We start from the raw sequence: 24,358 nt of genomic DNA, 5'->3' as shown, positions 1-24,358 counted from the left end.
AGGGCTACATGAAGGAACTCTGAATATGCAGCAACTACAGCCTTGGCACTATCAAGAGAAATGTGCTGGGCTGAGGGCAGGTAACTTGCAGAGAAAATCTCTCCCCCCCCACCTCACAAGTTCCTCATGGGTCCTTACTGGACATAATATACCTTGACTTCAGCAAAGCTTTCGACAAAGTGCCCCATGATATCCTGATGAGCAAACTAGCTCAAAGTGGGCTAGATGAAACAACTCTCAGGTGGATCCACAGGTGGCTACAGAATCGGACTCAAAGAGTGCTTATCAATGGGATCTTCTCAAACTGGGGAGAGGTAATGAGCAGGGCACTGCAGGGCTCAGTCCTGGGTCCAGTGCTCTTCAACATTTTTATTAGTGACTTGGAGGAGGAGGTGCAGGGAATGCTGATCAAATTTGCAGATGACACAACATTGGGTGGGATAGCTAATACCTGGGAAGACAGAAACAAAATTCAAAGTGATCTTGATAGACTGGCGCGCTGGGCAGAAAATAACAGAATGAAATTTAATAGGGATAAATGCCAAGTTCTGCACCTAGGAAAAAGAAACCAAAAGCATAGTTACAAGATGTGGGACAGGTGGCTTGGTGGCTCAACAACACTACAAGCGAGAAGGATCTTGGAATTGTTGTTAATCACAAGCTGAATATGAGCCAACAATGTGATGTGGCTGCAAAAAAGGCAAATGCTGTTTGGGGCTGTATTAATAGAAGCATAGCTTCCAAATCCTGGGAAGTACTCGTTCCCCTCTACTCAGCACTGGTTAGGCCTCATCTGCAGTACTGTGTCCAGTTCTGGGTACCACACTTTAAGAAGGATGCAGACAAGCTGGAGAGGGTTCAGAGGAGGGCAAAAAAGATGATCAGGGGCCTGGAAACAAAGCCCAGTGAAGAGAGACTGAAAGAACTGGGCATGTTTAGCCTTGAGAAGAGAAGGCTGAGGGGAGATAAGATAGCGCTCTTGAAATACTTGAAAGTTTGTCACAGAGAGGAAGGCCAGGATCTCTTCTCGATCATCCCAGAGTGCAGGACATGGAATCATGGGCTCAAGTGACAGAAAGCTAGATTCCGGCTGAACATCAGGAGAAACTTTCTGACCATTAGAGCAATAGGACAATGGAACCAATGACCTAGGGCAGTAGTGGGCTTTCCCACACTGGAGGCATTCAAGATGAGGCTGGACAGCCATCTGTCAGGGATGCTCTGACTTGGATTCCTGCACTGAGCAGGGGGTTGGACTTGATGGTCTTGTAAGCCCCTTCCAACCCTACTATTCTATGATTCTGTGATCTCTACATGACAAGAGATACAAGAAGCACTTGTAGTCTCTACATTACAGAAGCTACCAATGCCTTAAGCAACTACCCTCATTGAGAGCTAGATAAGTATGCACTAAAACAATGCTCTTGTATTTGCAAAATGTAATAACAAAACTTAACAGGAGATTCTCATAGAATTGTGATGCTATTCTGGCCTGGCCTGAAAGTTATGGAGTGGCTCATGTGCACTAGCCCAGCTTTTCCTCTCTCCTTCCCTTTACAGCTCCTGACATGGCAAATGACAGCACAGAAGATCTGTCAGCCAAGGAGACACTAGAGGCTGAAGAACATGTATATGACACAGTGAAATGGCTCAACAAAGCAGAGCAGAAACAACGGCTGGCTCTGGAGGAGCTCATCAACACAGAGACTGGCTATGTACACAACCTTCAACTGTGCATTTCAGATATCCGTAACCACCTCCAGAAAAAGCAGGTGAGAAGGGGAAAGGTCAGCAGGGATGGGGAGACCCTAACCTCAAAATATTTACTTGGAAGTGAATTGTGTACCAAAATGTTTAAAATCCACCACAGGGAATCCCACACTGTATAAACAGCAATGCATCTGGGAAAGTAAGAAGGCTAAGTATTAACTGCTTGTAGTGAAATTCAGAACTTGGGGCGGACTAAAGCCCTTTTCAGGCATTCTGCACCTGAATAAGGCAAGCATATGAGGAGAAGGCGCACTCCTTCATTGCTTTTGGCACCCTCTACTTGTAGAGGGTGACTGTCTGAAGAGGAGAGCCTCCTGTATGTGTGAAGGCTCCCCACATGAGCAAAAATGCTGATTTCCCCACCAAGCACACAAATACTCAATTATCATGTTGTCATTTTATTAACTGTTGTAAACTGCTCAGAGAGCTTTGGCTATGGGGTGGTATAGAACTGAAATACATAAATAAATAATAATTCTAAACAAGCCCCAATGCAACAGCTCTTGTGCCTGCAAAAGCGACAGCTCAGTTATATGAAGGGTATTTATAAGTTAATTGCCTTTAAATACCTTCTTATCTCTGATTAGAGATAACAGCAAAAAGAAGCCTTTAAGTACCCTCACTAACTGGAGATAAGAGCGAAACAAACTTGCTGGTTGGATGGGGAAACCTGGGGGACATATCTGGTTTGTGGGCCAGAGGTCCCCCATCTCTGGTGTCAAGGGAAGACTGCTGCATTGGAAATGCTTCACATAGTATCCATTTGTGGAGGTATTGTACATTGTAGGGTAGGACTGGGCATAATTCATAAGCTGATTTATTTATTTATTTATTTTTGTGTTATATTTATATCTCGCTTTTCCTCTGAGGAGCCCAAGGTAGTGTACATGATCCTCCTCTCCATTTTATCATCACAACAACCCTGTGAGGTGGGAACGGCGAGAGTCAGTGACTGGTCCAAAGTCACCAAGTGGGCTTCATGGCCAAGTGGGGACTAGAACTTAGGTGTTCTGAGTCCCATTACAACACTCTAACCACTACACCACACTGGCTCTATTTATTAATTAAATGTATATCCCACATTTCTGCAAAAAAAAAAGCACTCAACGTGGCTGTTGCTACACAATTCCCCCAGTTCCTTCAGCAAAAATTGAGAATGTTGGATGTTCAGAGGTCTTCTTGGAGGTCGCAACTGGGTCCTATTGCCAGCAAGTTTCTCCTGCTAGGCAGTGACTAATGATCGCCACTAGGTCTTATTTTATGTACATTCATTCTGCAAGAGTATGCTCTACATTTCTTTATTAATCCGTCAGTGTTTGATTGTAGATGTAGCTATGGAGGCAAAGTTGGGAGAGAGATACAAGTGCTCAAAGGGTAGTCACTTTCTCGCTCTTGGAAAACATGAGCATGTGCTCCTCACAGAGAAGGAATTGGAGCATGGTTGTACTATTATTGTGTCTTTCAGCTGCCTGAAATCGACCTGGAAGGATTGTTCTCTAATATAGATGATGTCTTGCATGTTTCCAAACGTGTCCTGAAAGGACTTGAAGCTACAGTGAATCAAGAGCATGAGCAGCTCTTTCACATCAGTGAGTAGGAATATGACAATCAGTCCTATACGTGGCTTTTGGGGACAGGTGTTTTTAAATCAGCTGTATACCTTGTGTTACATTAAGTCCTGTTTATTGCTAGCAGTGTGACTAATTGCTGTGATACAGAGGAGAGCAATTTTCTTCTGATCACACAGCTATGCCCCCCAACCCTGTTTTCAAAAGGGAAATCACTCTAGAGGTAAGCATTTACAAAGCCAGAAGACTTAGATGTTAATTACCTTTGGTATTAATGCACAATTTCTGTGACTCCATAATTGTTGCTGCCATCCATAGAAGAAGAAGATAATTACTATGAAGGTGTTTATATGGCCAAGAGGACAATAACCTCTGGTAATTTGTGCCAAGATTAAAATCATACCCCAAATTATAGACAAGGGGAAGGTTGTGGCAGGATTTCACCTGTGATGCTGTTGCATTAGGGAACAAGAAGAGGAACTGTAATTCCAGTGCATGAGCCAAGTGAAGGAAGGGCAACTTGCACAGCTAGATGAGAATGCGAGGGGCTAAGGGAGCAGAGAGCTGCTGTCTGATCCATTGATTGGTTTCGAGCTTTTCCTATGTAGCAGCAAGTCAACTTGTCCCTGTTGACCACCAGGGAGCTGCTTTCAGTAAAGAAGTCAGAGTAAAAGGAGTTTCACAAAATGTGGCTTTTCAAGAGAGAAGTAGCTGGTTGGCAGCAAATTGGTGACATCATCTGTTGCAGCCTGCTCTAACTTCACGCCAAATCGTCCATGAAGACAGCCCCCCTGTGGGAGGTTTTAATCCCAGCCAGACTGACCACTTTCCCTTATGTCACAGAAGTCGTTCTGCAAACTCTGTAGCAGATGTTTTTTGATGCCCCAAACTTACTCTTGAATTAGAAAGTGATGCTAAGGGGCATTTGGGATACCCAACAAGAAAATCAGCTATAGAGTTTGCAGAACGGCTTCCGTGAGGTAAGGGAAAGACTCTTCATGATGGCTTAAGCGTGGGTTGTTACCTATGTACAACCTAGCCTGAGAACCCATGGCTTGTTGCTTGGTTGTTCAGGGTGGCTTGCCGTGATGTGCGAACCTGGCAGCGTGGGTTCTGCATGGCATGTTTAAAAGGGCTACAAAGATGCCTGGCAAGAGTGGCAAAAACCCCAACCGCTTCTTGCTAAGCCCTCTGCCCCTCCTCCTCCAGCTCTGTGCTGCATTTGACAGCGACCAGCTTTATCCCCATGTGAGCCACGTTTAGCACAACTATGCATGTATGCGTGACTGACTTACCTCTGGGTAAGCACACGGAGCCCCAATTCAGGACCATGGCAATTCGGGAGCAGGGAATTTAAGCTTTCTGCCCTCCTGTTTTAATGCCAAATTCCCCCCACCCCCCATGGCAATCTTTCCTGAATTGCCATGTTCCCAAATTGGGGCCACGCGCACTTACCCAGATAAGTCAATCATACACACACGCATAGCTATGCTAGGAACTGGAACGTCGCTCATCCCCAGCTGCGAGGAGCAGCCAAGGAGGCTTTTTTTTAAATGTTAAAGAAAGAAAATAAATAAAACCATCAGCCACCTCATCCTAAAAAGTAAAGTAAGTCCCTCCTTCCACTCTGAAGATATGGCATGCATATATATATTTATATATACACACACACACACACACACACACACACACATACACACGTCAATGCAGGTGCTCCGCAAGGCAAGAAACTGTGTCAGGGGAAGAATCTCATCACAACAGGAGTATAGACGAGCTGTGCTGCAAAGTCCCCTGGGATCCATGTTGGTAGTGGGTGAGAGGATGAAGGGGGGGAAACCATGGCAAGCCATTGAGCGCCTGATTGTCTGACGGCGGCAGCAGCATGGCTTTGCGAGCGATTAACCAACCCACAATGCCTTGTTTTCCACGTGGCATGTCGTATGAACTGGCCCATTGATTTGAACTAACTAGATAATTCTGGCTGCAGGTAACTAGTCTTTTCCATAACATTTGGCATGGCTTCCATATATATATATGTGTGTGTGTGTGTGTGTGTGTGTGTGTATAATTAAGTGGGATTCATTGTTGAGATTTGAGGACATTTTTGTAATGATCTTTTGATGGCTCTGAGGGTTTTCTTAGGCACTTGCCCAGGAAATCTGACAGACTCCAGAATGACTGTCTTGTAACTTTGCTACGGTAGGCACTTTATTCCAAGAGCTCAAAGAGGAGATGGAGAATGTCTATAAGATTTATTGTGCCGACTATGACCAAGCTCTTCTGCTGCTGGAGATTTACAGGAAGGACCCAAGACTGCAAAGAGAGATTGTGGATACCCTGACTACCACCGTGTAAGTAGTTCCCTTGACAGTAGCAACCATGTCAGCCAGATATTTAACCTGTTAAACCTCTTGAAAAAGAAAACTGGTGCTAGAAGATGTTTTAAAAGCTATTTTAACACTGGCATGAGAGGATGTTTCCAGACAGTGGGGTCCTAGCACTACCGATCAGAAGGCATTGTAGAGCAATTCTGTCTTGTTTTCCTTAATGGATTTTCTGCAGTAAGAAAAAAAAGATGGAAGAAGCTGTAAGAAAACACGGGAAGGTCACTAGTAGAAGATGATACTATCTGGAGCCCCCTGACCCCTAGTATAATTCCATGAATGAGGCAGGGTGATGGCGCAATAGAAGACTTGTCTGAAAGCATCCTGACTGAATTCAATTCTATTTGCAAATCAAATCAGAGGCTGAAATTAAACCAATTGTGTTGGTTTAAGAGAAGTAGAATACAGAGAGTTGGATCCAGGACCTTCCACTCACAGAAGGTTCCTCTCCCTGACTTTTGGGGATCTTCCCATCCCCCTTACACCCCCTGTGCAGCATTTTCAAGGGGCTGGTGAGGCTGCTGGGGGGTGGAGAGTCTGCTTCCACCAGTCCAGTTCTACCTGCCTAAATCTGGATCCAGCCCAGGGTAAACCATTTTTCAGGTAATGGAAATATTTCATTGAATATTGGAACATGCAAATCACTGTATTGTAGAAGAACATTTTTTGCACTATAGATTTAAGATCTATAATTACTTTTGTTCAGTGAATTGCTGGCTATAACATTTTAAATGGCTGGGACCCTGTACACTTTAGATGTGTACAGCTTGATTTCATGCTTGTCTACTTGGAAGTAGGTCCCATTGCATTTAATGGGATTTACTCCCAGATACATGTGCATAGTATTTTAGATACTTTGTGCTTGATGTTTGGATTTATGGAGGCATGAATAACTGATGCAGCATTTACTATTTAGTGGTTATTTATTCTATTGGTTTTATGGCTGTTGTCTTTGAAGTATTGTTATCTATCCTGAGTGCTCTGATTGTGGGACAGTTTAAATTGCTTACAGGCATAGATTGCTGCAATGCAGGAATAGACATAGGTTGGTGAATGACTGTCTATTTGCCCTTAGCAATGTATACTTCTCATGCTTTCGCTTCTGTTGTTGCTGAAGCTTTTAGCTGGGTCACTGCAGCAAGAAGAATTGAGCCCACCTGGATGTAGGAATGTCTGCTTTTCAGCCTGCTCTTCAGTGTATTTCTGGATGTGGCTAAAAAAAGATTGTCAACCATGCTGTGGTATCTGCTCACTGACTCTGTTGCAGGCCCCTACTCCCTGCCCTGTTACTCCCTCTCTCCATCTGTGAGAGAAGAATCAATCCCAAAGTGAGTTTGTTAGCTAAACAAACATGACACTGTGTGTAATGAGGCAACGACATCAGTCAGCGGCTGGCAGCGGCTGTGTCCTTTGGGTCACTCCATCACTTCAGCTGGCTGAGACAGTTATCTGAGTGACTGAGCACAGCTGTGAGAGGTGACAGTTCTCTTTTCCAAAGGAGCAAAGACACATTGGCCAAACCAGAGAGCATAAATCTGCCAGTGTCTGCACACTTCAGTGGAACATAGTGTATACCAGCTAACAGCAGCTATTGTCTAGCTCTGAATTTGGAGGAGGTTTGCCAAAAACAAAAGAAGTATCATAGAAAATTGCAGAGTGTGACTTGGATGTGCCAAGATGGGCTAAGCTTCAGATGGTATAAGTGAAAGATTGCCTTCTCCCACATGAACCTGCCCATAGTTTAAGTTCTTCTTTGGATTCCTTTCTGTGTGTCCCACCACCAAGAAAGGTTAATTGGTGGAAACACGGGATAGGGCCTTCTGTGTGGCAGCACCCTGGCTGTGAAACTCTCTCCCAAAGGAAGTTAAGTTGGCCCCTTCTGTGTTTAATTTAGGCAGGCTGTTAAAACCTTTTTGTTCCATATGACTTTTTAGCATTTTAAATCTCTTAGCTCTGCAGTCTTTTTTTAAGATTCTCTCCTGCACTCGATTTCTGCTGTTGGTATTGGCTTTTAAATTATTTTAAACGTTTTAATTGTTTTTAACTGTAAAATTGTTGCAAGTTTTAACTGTAAGTTGCTTTGGGGCGAAAGGTGACTCATAAATTCACAAAAATAAATAAATCAAATCTTTTTAGTGTGGTTCCCTTGATTTCTCGTAGTTCCCAGCATCCATGATGCACCATGCAGGTGTGGCAGCATTCAAGGCTTCAGCCCCTGCTGTGGCCTTCCTTGTCAAGACCTGAGCCATCCTCCTGTACTTCTTCACACAGAATTCACTGCCATAAAATGTGATGGCCATTGGCTTAGATGGCTTTAAAAGGGGATTAGACAAAGTAATGGTGGATAAGGCTATCAGTCATGGAACTTCCATGTTCAGGGGCTATGTGTTGCTGAATACCAGTTGCTGGGGAGCAAGAACAGGAGAAGGCTGTTGTCTTTGTGCCTGCTCATGGGATTCCTAGAGGCATCTGGTTGGCCACTGTTAGAACAGGGTGGTGGACTAGGTGAACCCCTGCTTTGATCTAGCAGAGCTCTTTTTATGTTCTCCTTACCCCCACACCAGTAAGTACCTGGGGTGCAGTGGCATGGATGGCCTCATCCACAGTGTCAAGGCTGCAGTAGCAACAGATGTTTCTACAACCAACTATGTGGCTATACCAGTTGACATGACGATGATGTAACATCATGCACCAGGCAATGATACCATCACAGAGCACCAGGACCCAGAGGCCTCAAAAGTCATGATCCAGATTCATTTCAGATCAAACCCAAATGGTCTGAGGCCCAGTCCGAAGTGGATTCACAGATGGCAAAATTTCCAATTCTGCATTTAAAATTTGGGTTCAGCAAAGTTTTCTGCCATCTCCAATAGCTTCATACTCCTTGGGGTGCCTTCTGAAGTGAGACTACTTTGCTTGTGATCCATTTATGTCTGGTGCCGGTGTTTTGGCAGGCTTCAAACAAACAAACACAAGCAAACTCAGGGTACAGCTCCTGCCTGTCTATTAGAGAAACCTTGGAAGGTGCTCCTCCAGTGGGGGAAAGCCCAGTTCTGAAGTTCTCTTAAATGTTGATATCATTCTGTATCTCTTGGACAGGCCTCACACTGGTGCTTCAGACCTGAGCTTCTTTCTGGTGATGCCCGTGCAACGGGTCACAAAATACCCACTGCTGCTGCAGAAGATTTTGGAAAACACCCCTGACAGTGACAGGGCCTATGAAGCCCTTCAAGCTGCAGGCAATGCTATGATAGATGTCAACGCCAATATCAACGAGTACAAAAGGCGCAAGGAAGTAGGTGAGGGAAACAGATGCTCTCTGGGCTCCTTCTGGTGTAGAACTCCAGTAGCCCTGTACTGAGCGGTTGGTTTCAGCTACATGGAGCTATTTTTCCTGCTGAAGCCACTGCGTGGTCTGCTTGCTGTCTCTTTACAGGATGTGATGACCTAAATTGTGTGGGTTAACCTCAAGCTCAGTCATAATAACATCAACAAAAAAACAATGTAGACAAGAAAGCAAAAGATTACAAAAAAACCACTTCTAACATCAGTTCTGCACTGAGAGTAGTTTGCTGAGACAGCACATAAGCCTTAGAAAATTAATAACCTAAGACTCACAAATGATTCTGGATCTGAACCATGATGGTCAGCATTATCCACAGACAGGTGATGTCTGACACATATGCACGCATGCAAACGTATAGTGAAAGCCCCTCTTGAAAAGAGAGGATGCTTGCGAAGGCATGACTTTGCTTTTGGGGTGTTGGCCAGTCAGGTCTGAGGGATGGGATTTAGTGTCACTTGCTGGATTAGGACCAGCCAGTACTGAAGTTATCTTTGAAGCTGCCCCCTTATTGAAAGCAAAAGGGGCAGGAAAAGATTATCCGTCATGATAGAGATTGCCCCTTATCAGTCTGTGGCCTCGTCAGGTGGACATGGTGGGATGGGTCCAGATTTATTCATACTTAGAAATAAATGGGATTTAAGTGTGTCATGACTAACTTAAGTCCCACTTATTTCAGTGGCTGTACTCTAAGAGCATCTCTACACCAGCCTAAAATCCTGCATTTAAAATGGGGCTTTCTGCTTCCGTTTTAAATGCAGGATCACAATAGACTCCCTTTACACAAGCTCCCCCCTCCCTTTCCCCCCACCTCCTCCTCCTTACCTGAGTCTTTCATATGTTTCATTGATCTCACTCCTCTTCTTGCCACTTTCCCTCTTTTTACGGAGGGAACACAAGTGGAACACGACAGGGGTAGTTTGATCGCTCATTATCTGCAATCTATTTAAAAAAGGAATACAGGTCATTTAGTGCAGGAGACGCCCTGGAGGTTCACAACGTCATTTAAAGGGCCTGCAAACTTCCGTGAGTAAGCAATATCAATAGCAGCATAAAAGCTCCATGTGAAGGAGCCCTGAGTATCCACATCCAACTCGGTGGATATATTTATATATAATACAGTGTTTGAAGAGACAATAGGTGTGAGACAGCCTCCCGAGGGTATATTTGTTGCTTCTAAGAAGGTGACCAAACTAGCATTCTCTCAAGACATTATTGGGCCCAGTTTTATATTATAGAGAGCTGGTGTATTAGAAGTGATGACAATAAGCAGTTTCTCCATCACAGTCATACCTCACAAGTAACTTCTTTTTCTTTTCTTATTGGGACAATGCTTTGTATTGCCAAATGTCCACAACTATCTTTCTTGCCTTATATAATGTGTTCCTTCTCTCCTTTCTCTCCTTCTAATCCACATGTCTGAGAACAGCAGATAAATACAACAAGGCTGGGTATCTGACTCTGCGGGAACGCCTGGCCCGCCTCAACACACACTCCATTGCCAAGAAGACCACACGACTGAGCCGCCTCTTCATGCATGAGGCTGGAATTGTGTCTAAGGTAAGTACTGCACTTGGAATGCTGTGTACGTTTGTGGTCGCTGCCCCTCAAAAAGGATATTGTAGTGCTGGAAAAGGTGCACAAAAGGGCAACCAAAATGATCAAGAGGCTGGAGCAACTCCACTATGGGGAAAGGTTACAGCATCTTGGATTATTTAGCTTAGAAAATAGGTGAGTGCGGGGATTCATGATACAAAACTATGCATGGTGTGGAGAAAGTGGATAGGGAGAGGTTTTTCTCCCTTTCCCATAATACTAGAACCTGGGGCCATCCCATGAAGTTGAATGGTGAGAGATTCAGGACAGATTAAAGGGAAGTACTTCTGCACATAGTTAGAGTATGGAATTCACTTCCACAAGATGTAGTGATGATGGCTGCTAGCTTGGATGGCTTTAAAAGGGGATTAGACAATTTTTTATTTCTTTCTTTCTTTTTTATACTGCTCAATAGCTGAAGTTCTCTGGAGTTAAATTCATGGAGGATAAGGCTATCTATGGCTACTAGTCCTGAGGACTGTATGGTACCTCCAGTATCAGAGGTGGTACGCCTATGTACACCAGTTGCTGAGGAACATGGGTAGGAGGGTGCTGTTGCACTCGTGTCCTGCTTGTGGGCTTCCTACATGCAGCTTGTTGGCCACTGTGTGAACGGAATGCTAGACTAGATGGACCTTTGGTCTGATGGCTCTTCTAATGTTCGTACTACTTCTTTTCTCCTCCTCTACTATCATTATCTATGTGGAATACCTGGGAGTGCCTTGGAGTGGTAAGGGAGGGTGAGGGGAGGCTGTCTGCTCCGCTATGCTAACAGAGAGGCTGTCTGCTCTTGTGAGGAGTTCTCCAGGTATCCACATACCACCCATAGTTTCCATTCCACCAGGCTGAGCTCAGTGGTGACTGCAGGCTGCTTCATAGATGGCAATAAGCTATCACATTTTAGTCTCTCTGAGCTCATGCGGTCAGTTTTGGGATCATGACATCCACACTGAGGAGATCACATAACAACACCAACTTGTGACCTGGTCAGGGATGTTTTTTTTCATATGTAATGTCAACGCTAGTAATTTATGCAGCGCTGTAAGCATGCAGAGCATTTTTCTGTCCTCATCACACCCCTGGTGAGGTATCAAGCTCAACACAGTTCTTGTTTTCCAGACACTGAAGCATTATGATCCTGCTTAAGACCAGCCTTTGAGTATTTAACCGCAATTGTGGGAAGCTGGCCTGGTGAACTGACTTAACATAAAGATCCTTTCTCCAAGCCAGCAGTGTAAGGGCAATGAACCCCGGTCTATGTGAAAGTGTGGAAATAAACTGAAAACTCTGAAAAAATGCAGGAACTGAAAGCCAGTGGGATAGCCCTTCCTACTGAACTTAGTGATTTCCATTCAATATCCTACTCTGCATAAGGCATTTATTGTGCACGTGTGATTGCTTAGTCACGGTTGTTTATGGGTTCTTTAGACAATGTCATGATCCTCCAGTTTCACTTCTGCTTTTTAAGAGCACTTCCCTGGGAATTTTTAGAGCAGGGAAAATGGGGTATCATTTCTGAAAGTGAAAGAAATTATACCAGTTAGGCATAATGGCACTTCAGAGATACAGAAGAAGAGTGTACATAGCAAGCCCTGTTTACACAGTATTTAGTTTGCTGTTAATCTAGGGCAGCCTTCCCCAACATGGTGCCCCCCAGTTATTTTGAAATACAACCCTCATCATCCCTGACCTTTGGCCATGCTTGCTGGTGGGAAATGCAGTCCAAAACATCAGGAGGACAGCACACTGGGAAGGCTGATCTAGGGTGTGCATATGTCAGGAATTGTATTTAATTTCCTGGAAGCCTCCAAAAGTGGTAGGTGTAACATACGTGTGTAACACATAATATTTGTGTAATATTTGTGTATCATCATCATCGATTGTTTGTCATATATATTTAAAGCAATGACTGATATGCACAGACATCACTCTCCATGCAGGCACATTCAGTGTCTTATCTTCTTTCCTATCATCCTATAGCTCAAGGCTAAGCCTTTACTGCCCATGGGCCAATAGCTGAACTGTCCCTGTCAATGCTATAATTAACTTTCTCTCTGCCTCTCTCTCTCTCTCTCTCTCTCTCTCTTTTAGACAGAGGACAAGGAGTTTGATGAGCTAGAAGAAAAATTCCAGTGGTTGGCATCAGCTGTAACTGACCTGAAAGAGAATGTGGCGTCTTTCCTGAGCAATTCAGAGGTAATCCTTTATCTCATGCTGAAGCTAGCTCACGGAATGAGAGAGGAAGCCTGAGCAGTGTATTTTGACAACCCATCAATGTATCTGGAAAAGTTTCAGGAACTGATCAGAAAGAACTTGGAGGATCATGACTGAAGATATGTCCATCGTATCAGGGTTTTACACTTTTAGTTAGTATGCATCTGCCCTGGCTCATTAATTCTGATTTTGCAAGCCACGTAGCAACTATGCCAATCCAAATTAGTCTGATCAGGGAAACAGGTATGTGTGGCACAGTCAGTATGTAACACTATGCAATGTGGTTACTTTTTGTAAAAGCAGGAGTGCAGAACCAACCTGCCAAATCTAACCTGCTTGGGGTCCCAATCTGATCCTCTGGGATTCCCCAGAAGGCTGCACACCCTTTCCTCCAACCACTTACCGTTTGGTGGTTTCCTGATGTTTGTGTGGGTTTCCCCCCACTGTAAAAGGTTTAAATGCCTTTCCTAAGGCTTAATGACTGGCTTGCAGTAAGAACTTTAAGCTAAAAAATGCTGGTATTTTTGGTATTTTGGCCTCACCTACCTGTGGAAGGTGACCCTTGAACTGAATGGGGTTGAACAGCCTTGGATGAGAGTAATACATGGCCCTGAACTAAAATGCTGCCATCTATGGAGCAAGAGCATAAATTGTTGGGGGACCCACTTTTCCTGCACCCCCATTTCTATGGTATGAATGGAAGAAGAGCCTTGCTGGATCAGGCCAAAAGTCCATCTAGTCCAGAGGTTTCTAATAACCATTGATAGACCTTTCCTTGTAATCCCTTTTTAAAGCCACTTTAGCTGGTGGCAGCTAATTCCATAAATTAATTATGCATTGCGTGATGAAGTACTTTCATTTATCTGTCCTGAACCTCCTGGCATTTGATTTCATTGGGTGACTGTGAATGCTAGTGTTATAAGAGTAAGGCTTTATTGACCCCCCACACACACACACACATTTCTCTTCAACACTTTAAATTAAAGATAGGAACCTAAGAGAATTTCATTTTTGCTTACAAAACATGTGAGCATGCCCCGTTTGAAGCTCTGAATGTGAGCACGAGCACGCATCTGCTGAAAGTACTTGCAAATTTCTGAACACGTGCTTGCGTTCATCTCGCTCCCAATTCCCAGTTTACTTTGCGCAAATTTCCTAATTTGTGCAAATTTCCTCAGAAAAATATATCCCCCCGCTTTAGCCTGTGAAGGAAATTTGTGCAAATTTGGGGAGATTTTCGCAAATCTCCCATTCGCTCGCTGCTCGATTTGCACAAATTTCCCGTTGGCGCAGAGCGCGCAGCGATCACAAATGCGAACGGGGATCAGGTACGAGGCAATGTTCAGAGAAGCCTGGCAATCTCCTGTGTCACTTGTTTGCCCATCCCTAATTAAAGCCGCAGAAGCCAGAGCTCTTGCTCTGCTGCCACCATGTATCTGCACTCCCATAGATATGGGGAAGGTATATGTACGGCCCCTAGCTATCAGAGTGTCAGTAATGCTTAAACCTTTAGCAAGCCCCATTGCTCGTCAAATGTTAACCTCATAGGAAGAACTTATGACTATTTCAGTTACAGGAAATAATTATAAAAATCTTTATTTAAATCTTTAACTTGAAAGGCAAAAAAATACGTATTTCAGAAATGGGCAATAGATTGAATCTTCTTTTGCTTTTCTTCCGTACAGACCTTATTTGAGCCATTTGCTGGCCTATTCCATGGGAATTACTCTAAGATAAATTTATGGCAATCCTATTTTGCAGTGTTGTGCATCAGTTTACTCTGAGTTTCTCAACATTCAGCTGGGGTGATTTTGACAAATTGTAGTGAGTTTAGAGAAAAGGAAACAAAATAACCAGAGGGCTGGTGAGATTTTACTCAAAAAGGAAAAAAAGAAAACGAATCCTCTAAAATACTTCCCTAAAAGATTATGAGGATTCGTCCTGAATTACCATGAGAAGGATTTGCACCCCAAAGCATGAGCGGGTTTATTTAATGCAGGAAGAGTCACATGGTACATGCAGTAAGTGTCAAACTATATGTTACCTGAAACATATGGCTACTGCCAAACCACATCTTTCCCCTGCATCTCCTGGACTGAAGCAGACGCATCGCAGCTGTATTCCACATTTCCCATCCCACCACCCTGCCTGCAGCAGTCAATGAAGTGGCACAGGGAGTGGGGAAATACTGAATGTGATGACATCGTGTGTCTGCTTCAGCTGCCAGGCAATACTGGGAAGATGAGAGATGGTTCAGGGATGACCAGACATTTCAGGCAAAGTCTAGTTTGGCTCTTAACACAAGAAGTCATCATGAGCAAGAAACTTTCTGATATTTCATGGTGATTGAGAGAGATACACCTGCAAAACATAATATCTATGCAATCTTTTTGCAGTTTACAGGCAGCCTGTCAATTCAGGCCCCAATGTAGATATTCTCATGCACAACAATGTTCACACAACCTCACACAGTGGTCGAGGATGCAATTTCCACCTGTATTACACTGAGAAGGGGGCCCCCCTGTCCACATCATCTAGTATGAATAGGAACCACATTGGATGACTTGCATCTGAATGTGCACTCGCATCCTGTCTGCACATGCAGTTCAGGACCCAGGATACAACACATGCACTGAAGTGACTTGTCACATTTCTCTCCCTGGCTGCATCAGAGTATCCAACTTTAGTTTGACTTCTGCAATAATAGATTGAAACATACCCACTTGTGGTCCTATGCACTCTTGTACTTTCTAAACACACAGGGTGCTTCCAGATGAGGCTTTTATGGTGCTGTTGCCCTGCCTTGTTCATAGACCTTTATGGGGGTCCAGTCAACACTGTCTTCTACTTGTGACTCCCATGTTTTCTTACTGCTTCTTCTGTCTTTTTCCTTAATACAGAAAAACCATGACAGAGAAAAAGACAGATCGGCAGCACAGGGCCTTCTAATTAGTAGCGCTAGGAGCCCTCTGCCTGGAAGCACCCACAATAATATACACTCTGTAAGGATGCATTTGTGTGTCAAATGTGCTCATGTCCACATTTTTGTGCAAGTGATGCTCATCACTGCACATACAGCTTTGGACAAGACTGTTCATGTTCAAAGCAGACATTTGCAATTACACACCCAGAGGTATCTCTTTTGATATCTCTGCCTGCTACTGGAAATGGTCCACTTTGGCTTGCTGCTTTATATATGGTGTTCTACATCATACATAGAAACTAACAGTGGATTTGAATTTGTTATACCTATGAAAGTACACCATATTAGCATACCTTCTGGTGCTCCCAAGTATTAGGCTCTGTACTGTTGATCCTTTCCAGTCACTTTAGTATTGTGTCTTTATGCCCAAAGCCCTGGAAAACCAGCCAAGAGGCAACCAGAAGAACAGTCTGCTCTGGTGTCTGCCTGGCAGGATTGTCCTCAAAGCTGTTAATAGTGCTCAGGATGCATGGAAATCCCCCACCCTTGAGATTTAGCATGCTGAACTTGCTCCAGCAGCTCCGTAGCCTAAGGAAATCCTGTTGAGGTATGAATAAACTCTTGGGATGATATGAACCAAGGGCAGAAATGAACTGACCTCTGAATGCATTGTTTGGTCTGTTGGCCAGTTTTTTAACCTATCTGCTTTGCTCCTCCTCATATATCTGCACATGTCAGTCCTTTGCCACAAACAAAAAGCCAAAATTCTACCCACAAGTGAGAGGGGCAGCAGGACTGCTGCTCCTAAGGGAGTTCAGAGTGATGAAACAAATCCTTCCACTTTCCTTCTTTTCATTGGTTCTGATCTTTCACAAGACTCTTTTCCTTGTCAGCCTAGGATAGACACTAGGACTGTATTGAATTGAAGAACTTTTTCTTAGCCCTGGGGTGGGCAACTTGTGGCCCTCCAGAGGTTGTGGCCTACAACTCCTATCAGCCCCAGCCAGGATAGCAAAATGTAGGCCAAACATCTGGAGGGTCACAAGCTGCCCACCTTTATCTTAGCTGTTTCACTCACCTTGAAATCACCTGTATTGTTTCGGCTATATTTCAGAGGCAAGACAGAATTATTTTGTGGGAAAGAATTGGAGCAATCACCATTTTGTTTTCCCCAGAAAGCCCTGTTCTGAGTTGTTTTTTGAATGTTGGAAAATTAAAAGTTGCTGCCACCATAAAAAATGGCTGCGTCCTTGGCCACTCACTGGGGGTTGCTATTATAGTGGACAGCAGTTGAATACATGCTGAAAAACATAGTCAGTGGAGCTTACCTCCAGCGGCATATTTTATTTTATTCGAGAGGTGCAGTGTTAAATACCCCACCAAAGAAAGGACAGTGATTGAAGCAGGTTGGTTAAAAATAAAAAATAAAGTCAGAGTGTGCCATGACTTGCAATCGTATTTTGAAACTTGAAATATTAGGAAAAGCTATTTTTACATTTGGATTCATTTTTTTAAAATTTTTATATTAACCCCTTTGAGCTGTATTCAAAAACCCAAAGATGCTGCATTTGAAAGTAGACCCAAAGGTTTAAAAGGGGTCCCATGTCTTCGGGGGCAGGGAAGAGGGGAGAATTGGAGACTAACAGTGCAATTCTGTGCATATTTAGCCAGCAGTAAGCTCCACTGAGTTCAGTGGAATTTGCTCCCGAGTAAATATACTGATGAACTGGTGAAAAGATTCAGCAAAATAAAGTTGAATAGGTGGGGGGACAATTTCACCATACATTTTCCCCTGAAATTACTGGGTCAGTTGCATGATTGATTGATTGATTGATTGATAGAATAACTGTTCCTCTCTAGCCCTAATATACACCCTCTGACTTCACACATCTCAGGACTCTCTTGGAATGAGACTTCATAGCAGTAATTAAAAATACAATTGCCACTGGTCTCATGCTAAGGGCCCCATGTAATATGCTGTTTCACTGATTCGCTATGCAGAATAGGTTTTTGAAGTAAAGCCAGGCTGAAATCTGAAACGAGAGGTTCTTTTGACTCTACAGCTAGATGGGCAGTAGGCAGTGTATTGATCTATGATCACAAATCACTGCTTCCCAAATTCTGTGGATTTGGACCCCGCAATAGGTTGCAGAAGGTTTTTATTGCTAGGCAATCAGGCTGACAGTAATAAGTGATAAGGACAATTTAGCAGAAGGTGAGAAAGGAGAATAACTCCTGGCCCTTAGGATGAGACCACCCAGGTATATTCTGATGAAAATTCTATCATGGGTCTCCCTCTATGGAAAGCATTGCTTTAACTCCCTGCTCCTCTCTCACTATTACAATATTAGTCCATTTATTTGGTGAGTTGCCCTGAGTTTTGGTGAGGCAAGATGCAAACTGGCCAATTAATTAAAATTTAATTCCCCACTCTCTTCCCTTTTTCCATCCCACTGCTTTTTTCCTTTGCCTGATTTAAATGGCCTGCTTTCACCAGGGACCTGTTTGAACAGTTCTTGAGAAACACTGCTTGTATAAAAAGTGAACAGCGATGGGGCATTTATGAGCCTGGTGCTTCATTCACAAGTGACACTGTTTCTGCTTGCCTTTTCTGAGTACCCAAGAGAGTCTAATCCAGCTCTGGTCACCAAGTATGTTCCCAACAAAGTCACTTTTAAAATGTTTTCATGTCTATTCCTTTACTTCTTAGGTGTTCCTCAGTTCTAAACCTCATGAGAATGAGCTGGACATACGAGCAGGGACAACCGAACAATATTGCCACCTTGCAGGAAAACTCCATAGCACCGTCTTTCCTGAGTTTGTAAGTAGTATTTTGTTTCTAGTTACATCCTGGCTAAGAAAAGACCAAATCAGAGGGGAAGATGTCACTGATTTACCTTGCGACCCTGCCTCAGACCTTTTCCATCTCTAAGTAGCACATTTGGTGCTTGCCTATCTCCTAGTCTTCTGATACACGTATACCGTTCGTATACCTCTTCACCAACATCTTCTTGATCCTACAGCGCTGAAGTTTCGCGTTGACTGTGTTCTGACTCACTATGCACATTGCTGTAAAACATTGCTGTTATGCTGTAAATTATGGTTAAGAATGGACTTCCATCGGGTGGCCTGTTCATGTTGCCTAACAAGTGGGTTTCTGAGAAGGGGAGCCTAGTGGCTGATACGGTACTGCAGAGACCCAACGCACGTTCCTGGAAATGAGTATTTCCCCAATTCTGAGGCACAAGCATGGAGCAGAAGCCAGTGAGCAGCGGCCCCAAAGACTTTTGATCTGCTGTAGAACTGGTAGGGCAGAGGAGACCAAGATTTCAGAAATGTCTTTGATTTTGCCTCTTTTCAGAAGAAACGGCTGGAACACCTGGTCTACCTTCCACTGTGCAACTTGGCAGAGACTCTGAAAGGGCCTCAAAAACTGATCAAGAAGCGCTTGGACAAGCAGCTGGACTATGAGGAATTTGAGGAGAAGAGGAATGAGACAGGCAGTGTGTCCTATGAAGAGGAGGCTGCCATGAATACCTATCTTGCCATTAACTCCTTGCTTGTGTCTGAGCTCCCTATGTTCAGCCATGCGGCCCTGCAGTGGCTAGGGCATATTCTGCAGTCTTTTGTGGCTCTTCAGCGGGATCTGGCCAAGCACGTTCTCCAGGAGGCAGAAGGCAAGATTGTCCAGGTAAAGGACTGGAATGGACAAGGATCAGGAGTAGGCATGGTTGGGCACCTGCTGACGGCTCAAACCCCAGCAGGGGCCCACTGGCAAGAACTCCTCTTCACCATTGCAACCTGCTTGTTCATCTGTCTGGCCCAGACAATGGTGGTGGTGGTGAGAAGGAGGAACAGCAGATCCCACTGCCTGGTTGCTCCCTGGCTCTCTGCCTGTCAAGCAAGCAAGTGGTAGCCATTATGAGAAAGAGGATGAGGAGCAATAGTGGCTACTGACAATGGCAGTGAGAAGGTAGACTTACTGAGGAAGGGGGCCCAGGAACCCTCAAAAACCTGGAGCTACTTCTGATGATTATGAGTATGTGGGTTTATGCGCATTGTGCCAGAGCCAACTATTAGTAGCTACATCACCATTCAGGCTTAGGATCACACCACCACTGGAAGAAACAGAGTGCTCTGTGTAGCTATCGTGGCTATTCAAAACAATTCCTGGGTTCTGCCCCTGGTCACACTCTAGCATGACTGAGAAATGGACCAAGGTTTGGGCTATAGCGCTAGCTATGTTATCAGCCAGACTGCTGAGAAAAGAGCAAAATCTGCTTCATCTTCCCCCACCCCTCAAAGAAACGGGTCACTGGGAAGAGGGAACAGATTTAACCACAGTTAAAACCTGCCCACTCTCCCTTATGCTGGGTGGCCCAGGGACCATATGGAGGCCCAATACAGTCTGGGGCAAAGAGTGCAAAGAAACACACCCCTGTCCCTCTTATCCTCTCTCCTTTGCCTCTTACAATGATGGGGATATCGCTATTACCTAATAAAGAGATGAAACTATTCTTCCACTTCTGTCTGCGAAGCCCCATTGGCCTCTTTTTTTGGAGAGCAGGTTCTGTTCCTCGTGCCTGACCAGAAACATGAGTTTCAGTGCTTTCAAAATTCTGCCAGAGCAGTGAGTTACAAAATCGTAAAAAAGATTGCTCCGAATTCCCCAAGAGCTCCCCAAATGTTGCATTTCTCCAGTTCCCCTTTAGAGTATCAGATCCTCATATGATCCTTTCTTCCCAACACCGGTCTTATCAATGTCCTTCACTTACTATGTGCTTGCTGCCTTTTACCGAGATATAATAGGGTAGGCTTTCTAACAAGCCACAGTTGTACATACTTTATTGATTGGTTTCTGAAATGTCTTACTTGCAATCCCATTGTTTACTTAAGGCGATGCACTAATATAAATAAGCAATAAAACCGGCTTTAACCCGTGCCCCTCCTCCAGAATCTGAACTTACAAAACCACTAAAATCAACAAGCAAAATACAGTGTATGATCTTTAAAACTACAGGTGGTAAAAGCTGCTTAAAATATACAAAGAAGGCGCCTAGCAGATCTCTCAGGAGAGTGATTCCATAGCAGCCTTCACCAACTGAATGCCCTCCAGATGTGTGGGACCGTAATTCCCAGCATCCCCCAGTCAGAAGGTGGTTCCATAGCAAGGGTCCCACCACCAAGAAAGCCCTGTTCTGTGCACTAGAAGATCTTACCACTTTAATAGATATGGTGTGCAGCCTCTCCTCCCAGTGGGATCTGGGTGTGCCAGATCCTCCAAAGGGTTTGGGAACCGATCTAGTTCAGCATCCTATTTGTCACAGTGGCAAACCAGATGTTTCTAGGACACCCAGAAGCAGGTCATGAAGGCACAACCAGCCCCCACCCCGCCTTTGTATCAAAATAACTGGTATTCGGGGGCATACAACTGCCTCTGCACATGGAGGTTCAATATAACCATCACAGCTAATAGCTGTTGATAGAACCAATCACCAGAAATCTGACTTGCCCCCTTTGAATGCAATTTAAGTCCCTGTCCTTTGGCACATCTTGTGGCAGCACATTTCATAAATTAAAGGTGCGTTGTGTGAAGATGTACTTACTTGATGAGGTGATGCTGCATTCCTGGGTTCTTCTGGTACAGGGAGAAAAAAACCCGCTTTCTATCCACCTCCACACCATACATCATTTTATAAATTTTCTTTGGATAACACAGAGAGTAGGGCTTTCCTGGCAGATGCAAGGGCAACAGGAGATTATTCTCTTCCCGCACTTCCTTTTTCACAAAGGAATATAATTAAGCTCTGTCCCTATTCCAGCAACTCAACCAAAGCAAAAGCAGGAAAAATGCAAGCTAAGCACCAGGGCAGACTTATCCAGCACACAGTGAGTGCGATCTAGATTGGAAAACTGCAGCAAGCTCCTCCTTTGCTTTTGAAAAGCTCTAGCAAAATTTGTGTTCGCACATAAAATTTGCACATAAAATCTGTTTGCTGCAGATGTCAAAGATTAGATAAAGATCTTCTATTATGTTCTTTTAAAAAGATAATTTCTCACTGCTTTCCAAAAAGCTCCATTTAATTCTAGGGTTCCTCTTTACAGCTGCCACACAGGAACCTCCCTGCCACTGATTTTTGGAAGATGGTGAAGGATACTTTAAGCAGGGCTGAAGATCAGCTTTGCTCCTTCCGCAAGAAATTTGAGACTGCTTTGCCAAGCTCTGTTGTGCAGGTATGATGCTCCTGGAAAAAGCTAGAGCAGCCTTCCCCAAACTCCAGATCAGCTCGATTACAGCTCCCATCATCCCCAGGCAGCAGGCCCATTGCATGCTGGGGTGATGGGGATTGCAGTCCAACACATCTAGAAGGTGCCAGGTTGGGGAAGGCGGAGCTAGATGGTGTGTTGCTCCTGCAAACCTCCCACCACCCCAACTCGGTCTCCTCAGCTGCATGATCCCTGGTTGAGACATGAATATTTGACATGGGCATGGAAGCGGGAAGTCACTCATCCCCAGTGACGTTATGGATATTATCCAATAGATCTTCATGACACTTGCATGATCACATTCCTCACAGCACTCACAATAGGTGTGCTAGCTTGGGAGCAACAGTTGGAGTCTCCTGTTGATAGACTATTGGAGTTTGAGTGCTGAGAAGTGCAATGTCCCAAAGCAAAAATCAGGGCCTGCCCTAACATTGGGCAGGATGGGGCAAACATCCTTCAGCAATAGATTTTGGGATAACTTTACAGGGTAGCAAACAGTTAATTATTTAGTTTTAACTTTTAGATTTACCCCCTTGACATACCAAAATATCTGGTGGGCTGTGTCTGACAAAAGGTGTTTATATCTCCAGCCATGTCTGAGTAACAACAGTACATTCATTGTGCTTTAAAAAACGTATTTATTTATTTAAAGCATTTTTACCCCATGCTTCAGCTGCCGAGGCTTTCAGAGTGGCTTACATCAGATCAGTAATGTTGTTTGAAAAAGACATAGCATGAGGATTCAGCAGTCACTCCCAGCCCAAAATTCTCCATTGATTTTGTCTCTGTGGAAGGAGTGGGGCTGACAGTGGCAAGATGTAAATAATTTCCTTCCCTCTTAATCCAGTGCATATTATCTCCCTGGCCCAGTTCTGCAACAGAATGCTTCCTCTTTTACCCACAAAGATGTCTATGTCCTCTGTGATTCCTGCAGTGTAATATGCAGAATCTGTTTGACTTTCAGGATTTATCTTGCCTTATTCTAGGACTTTTTAGTTCAGATGTGGCAATACCCTGCTTATAATGGCTTATTCCCCAGCACACCAACATGGTAGTGTAGTCTACTGCAGGGTGATGTTCCTGACCCACTTCTCTTTGTTCCTTTTCAACAGCCTCTTAGCCCTGCAGAGGAGAGGAAGGTCCTTTTGCTTGTGAGCAGACATAGCCCAGAAAAGCTGTACCAGGTGACCAGCAACATCAGCGGCAGCAAAGATATGGATCTGACCCTGCAGAAGGGGCAGATTGTGGCTCTGTTGCATGGCCAGGACACCAAGGGCAACACTAATCGATGGCTAGTGGATGCTGGAGGTACTGTCACGGTTATCACTTCCAACAAACCTTTTCTTTGATACCAAGGGTGACATCAGATAAGTACTCATGACCAGAGCCATGGGAGTTTCCATAGTGTCGTCGTCGCCATGGGCATTAAGGCACGTCCCAGATGTGTTCATTCAGAGACGTCTGGTTATATAACGTGCCACTAAAAGAGGAACCTTGGTTTGTCCTTCCGTGGTGTTCTATTTTTTGATATGTATCTTTGTATGCATAGTGCCGGCACTGCACATATTAAAAACACACACATACAGCATGGCTGTGGACATGGTAAGTCACGGTGTTTGTTCATGCTTCTAGCTTAACAATAAGCATTGAAAATAACAACCAGGGGGTCTTCATGACAACAGAATGAGAAGCACGTCAGGGCATTACCCAGATTTTCATGAACTCATCTTTGGTCTGTCAGCAGCTCATGAAACAAGAAAAGCTGAGTATGTACTACCTAAACCCCCACTTTTCTTGCTTCTTGTATCCCTGGCCAGCCAAAGCTGATTTTGTGAAAAACGTCACCAACCCCGTAGGTGCTGCTCAGTGAATGAGAGAGTTGTTCCCTGCCCCTGTCGATGCTCCCCTGCTCAGGGAAGGTTATTGGAAGCCCTGAAGTAAGCTCCTTTAGTTTGCCCTATACCTCTCCTCTCTCATCCAGCATTGGGGTGAATCCCCATCCTGTATCTGGAGAAAAAGCAAACCTTGCACCATGATCCCCATGAAGGCTTACTTGAGCTTACTCCCCTGCTTGAGACTGTAGGGGAGCGAGATTTTCTTCTTACTGGGGAGTGAAACTTACTTCTGAGTAAACATGCATACGGGGGTGGGTGTGGCTTCACAGAGACACTGGGCATCTCTACACCAGCCTAAAATCCTGCATTTAAAACGGAGATTTCTGCTTCCGTTTTAAATGCAGGATCACAATGACTCCCTTTTTCACGTGCTTCCTTTCCCCCCACCCCCTTCCCCC

At 44.3% G+C, this 24,358-nt stretch overlaps 1 protein-coding gene across 3 annotated transcripts in view; it reads left to right on the top strand.

The window, feature by feature from the left end:
• The window catches only part of ARHGEF37 (Rho guanine nucleotide exchange factor 37), a 78,565-nt gene that overhangs the window by 45,909 nt on the left and 8,298 nt on the right, over positions 1-24,358 (top strand). For all 3 annotated transcript variants that reach the window (XM_084838661.1, XM_084838660.1, XM_084838662.1), the window contains 10 exons: positions 1,561-1,772; positions 3,236-3,359; positions 5,542-5,689; positions 8,822-9,021; positions 10,495-10,625; positions 12,753-12,857; positions 18,509-18,619; positions 19,160-19,489; positions 21,904-22,032; positions 23,178-23,373. In XM_084838661.1, the coding sequence (XP_084694787.1) occupies positions 1,569-1,772; positions 3,236-3,359; positions 5,542-5,689; positions 8,822-9,021; positions 10,495-10,625; positions 12,753-12,857; positions 18,509-18,619; positions 19,160-19,489; positions 21,904-22,032; positions 23,178-23,373 (1,678 nt within the window). In that variant the 5' untranslated portion in view covers positions 1,561-1,568. The remainder of the gene's footprint in view (positions 1-1,560; positions 1,773-3,235; positions 3,360-5,541; positions 5,690-8,821; positions 9,022-10,494; positions 10,626-12,752; positions 12,858-18,508; positions 18,620-19,159; positions 19,490-21,903; positions 22,033-23,177; positions 23,374-24,358) is intronic.

The sequence above is a fragment of the Heloderma suspectum genome, chromosome 2 (genome assembly GCF_057233095.1).
Source record: "Heloderma suspectum isolate Gila_16-S chromosome 2, 16-S_ref, whole genome shotgun sequence".
Taxonomy (NCBI): domain Eukaryota; kingdom Metazoa; phylum Chordata; class Lepidosauria; order Squamata; family Helodermatidae; genus Heloderma; species Heloderma suspectum.
The sequence above is the reverse complement of the archived record's forward strand: the minus strand, read 5'-3'. Positions and strand labels throughout refer to the sequence as shown.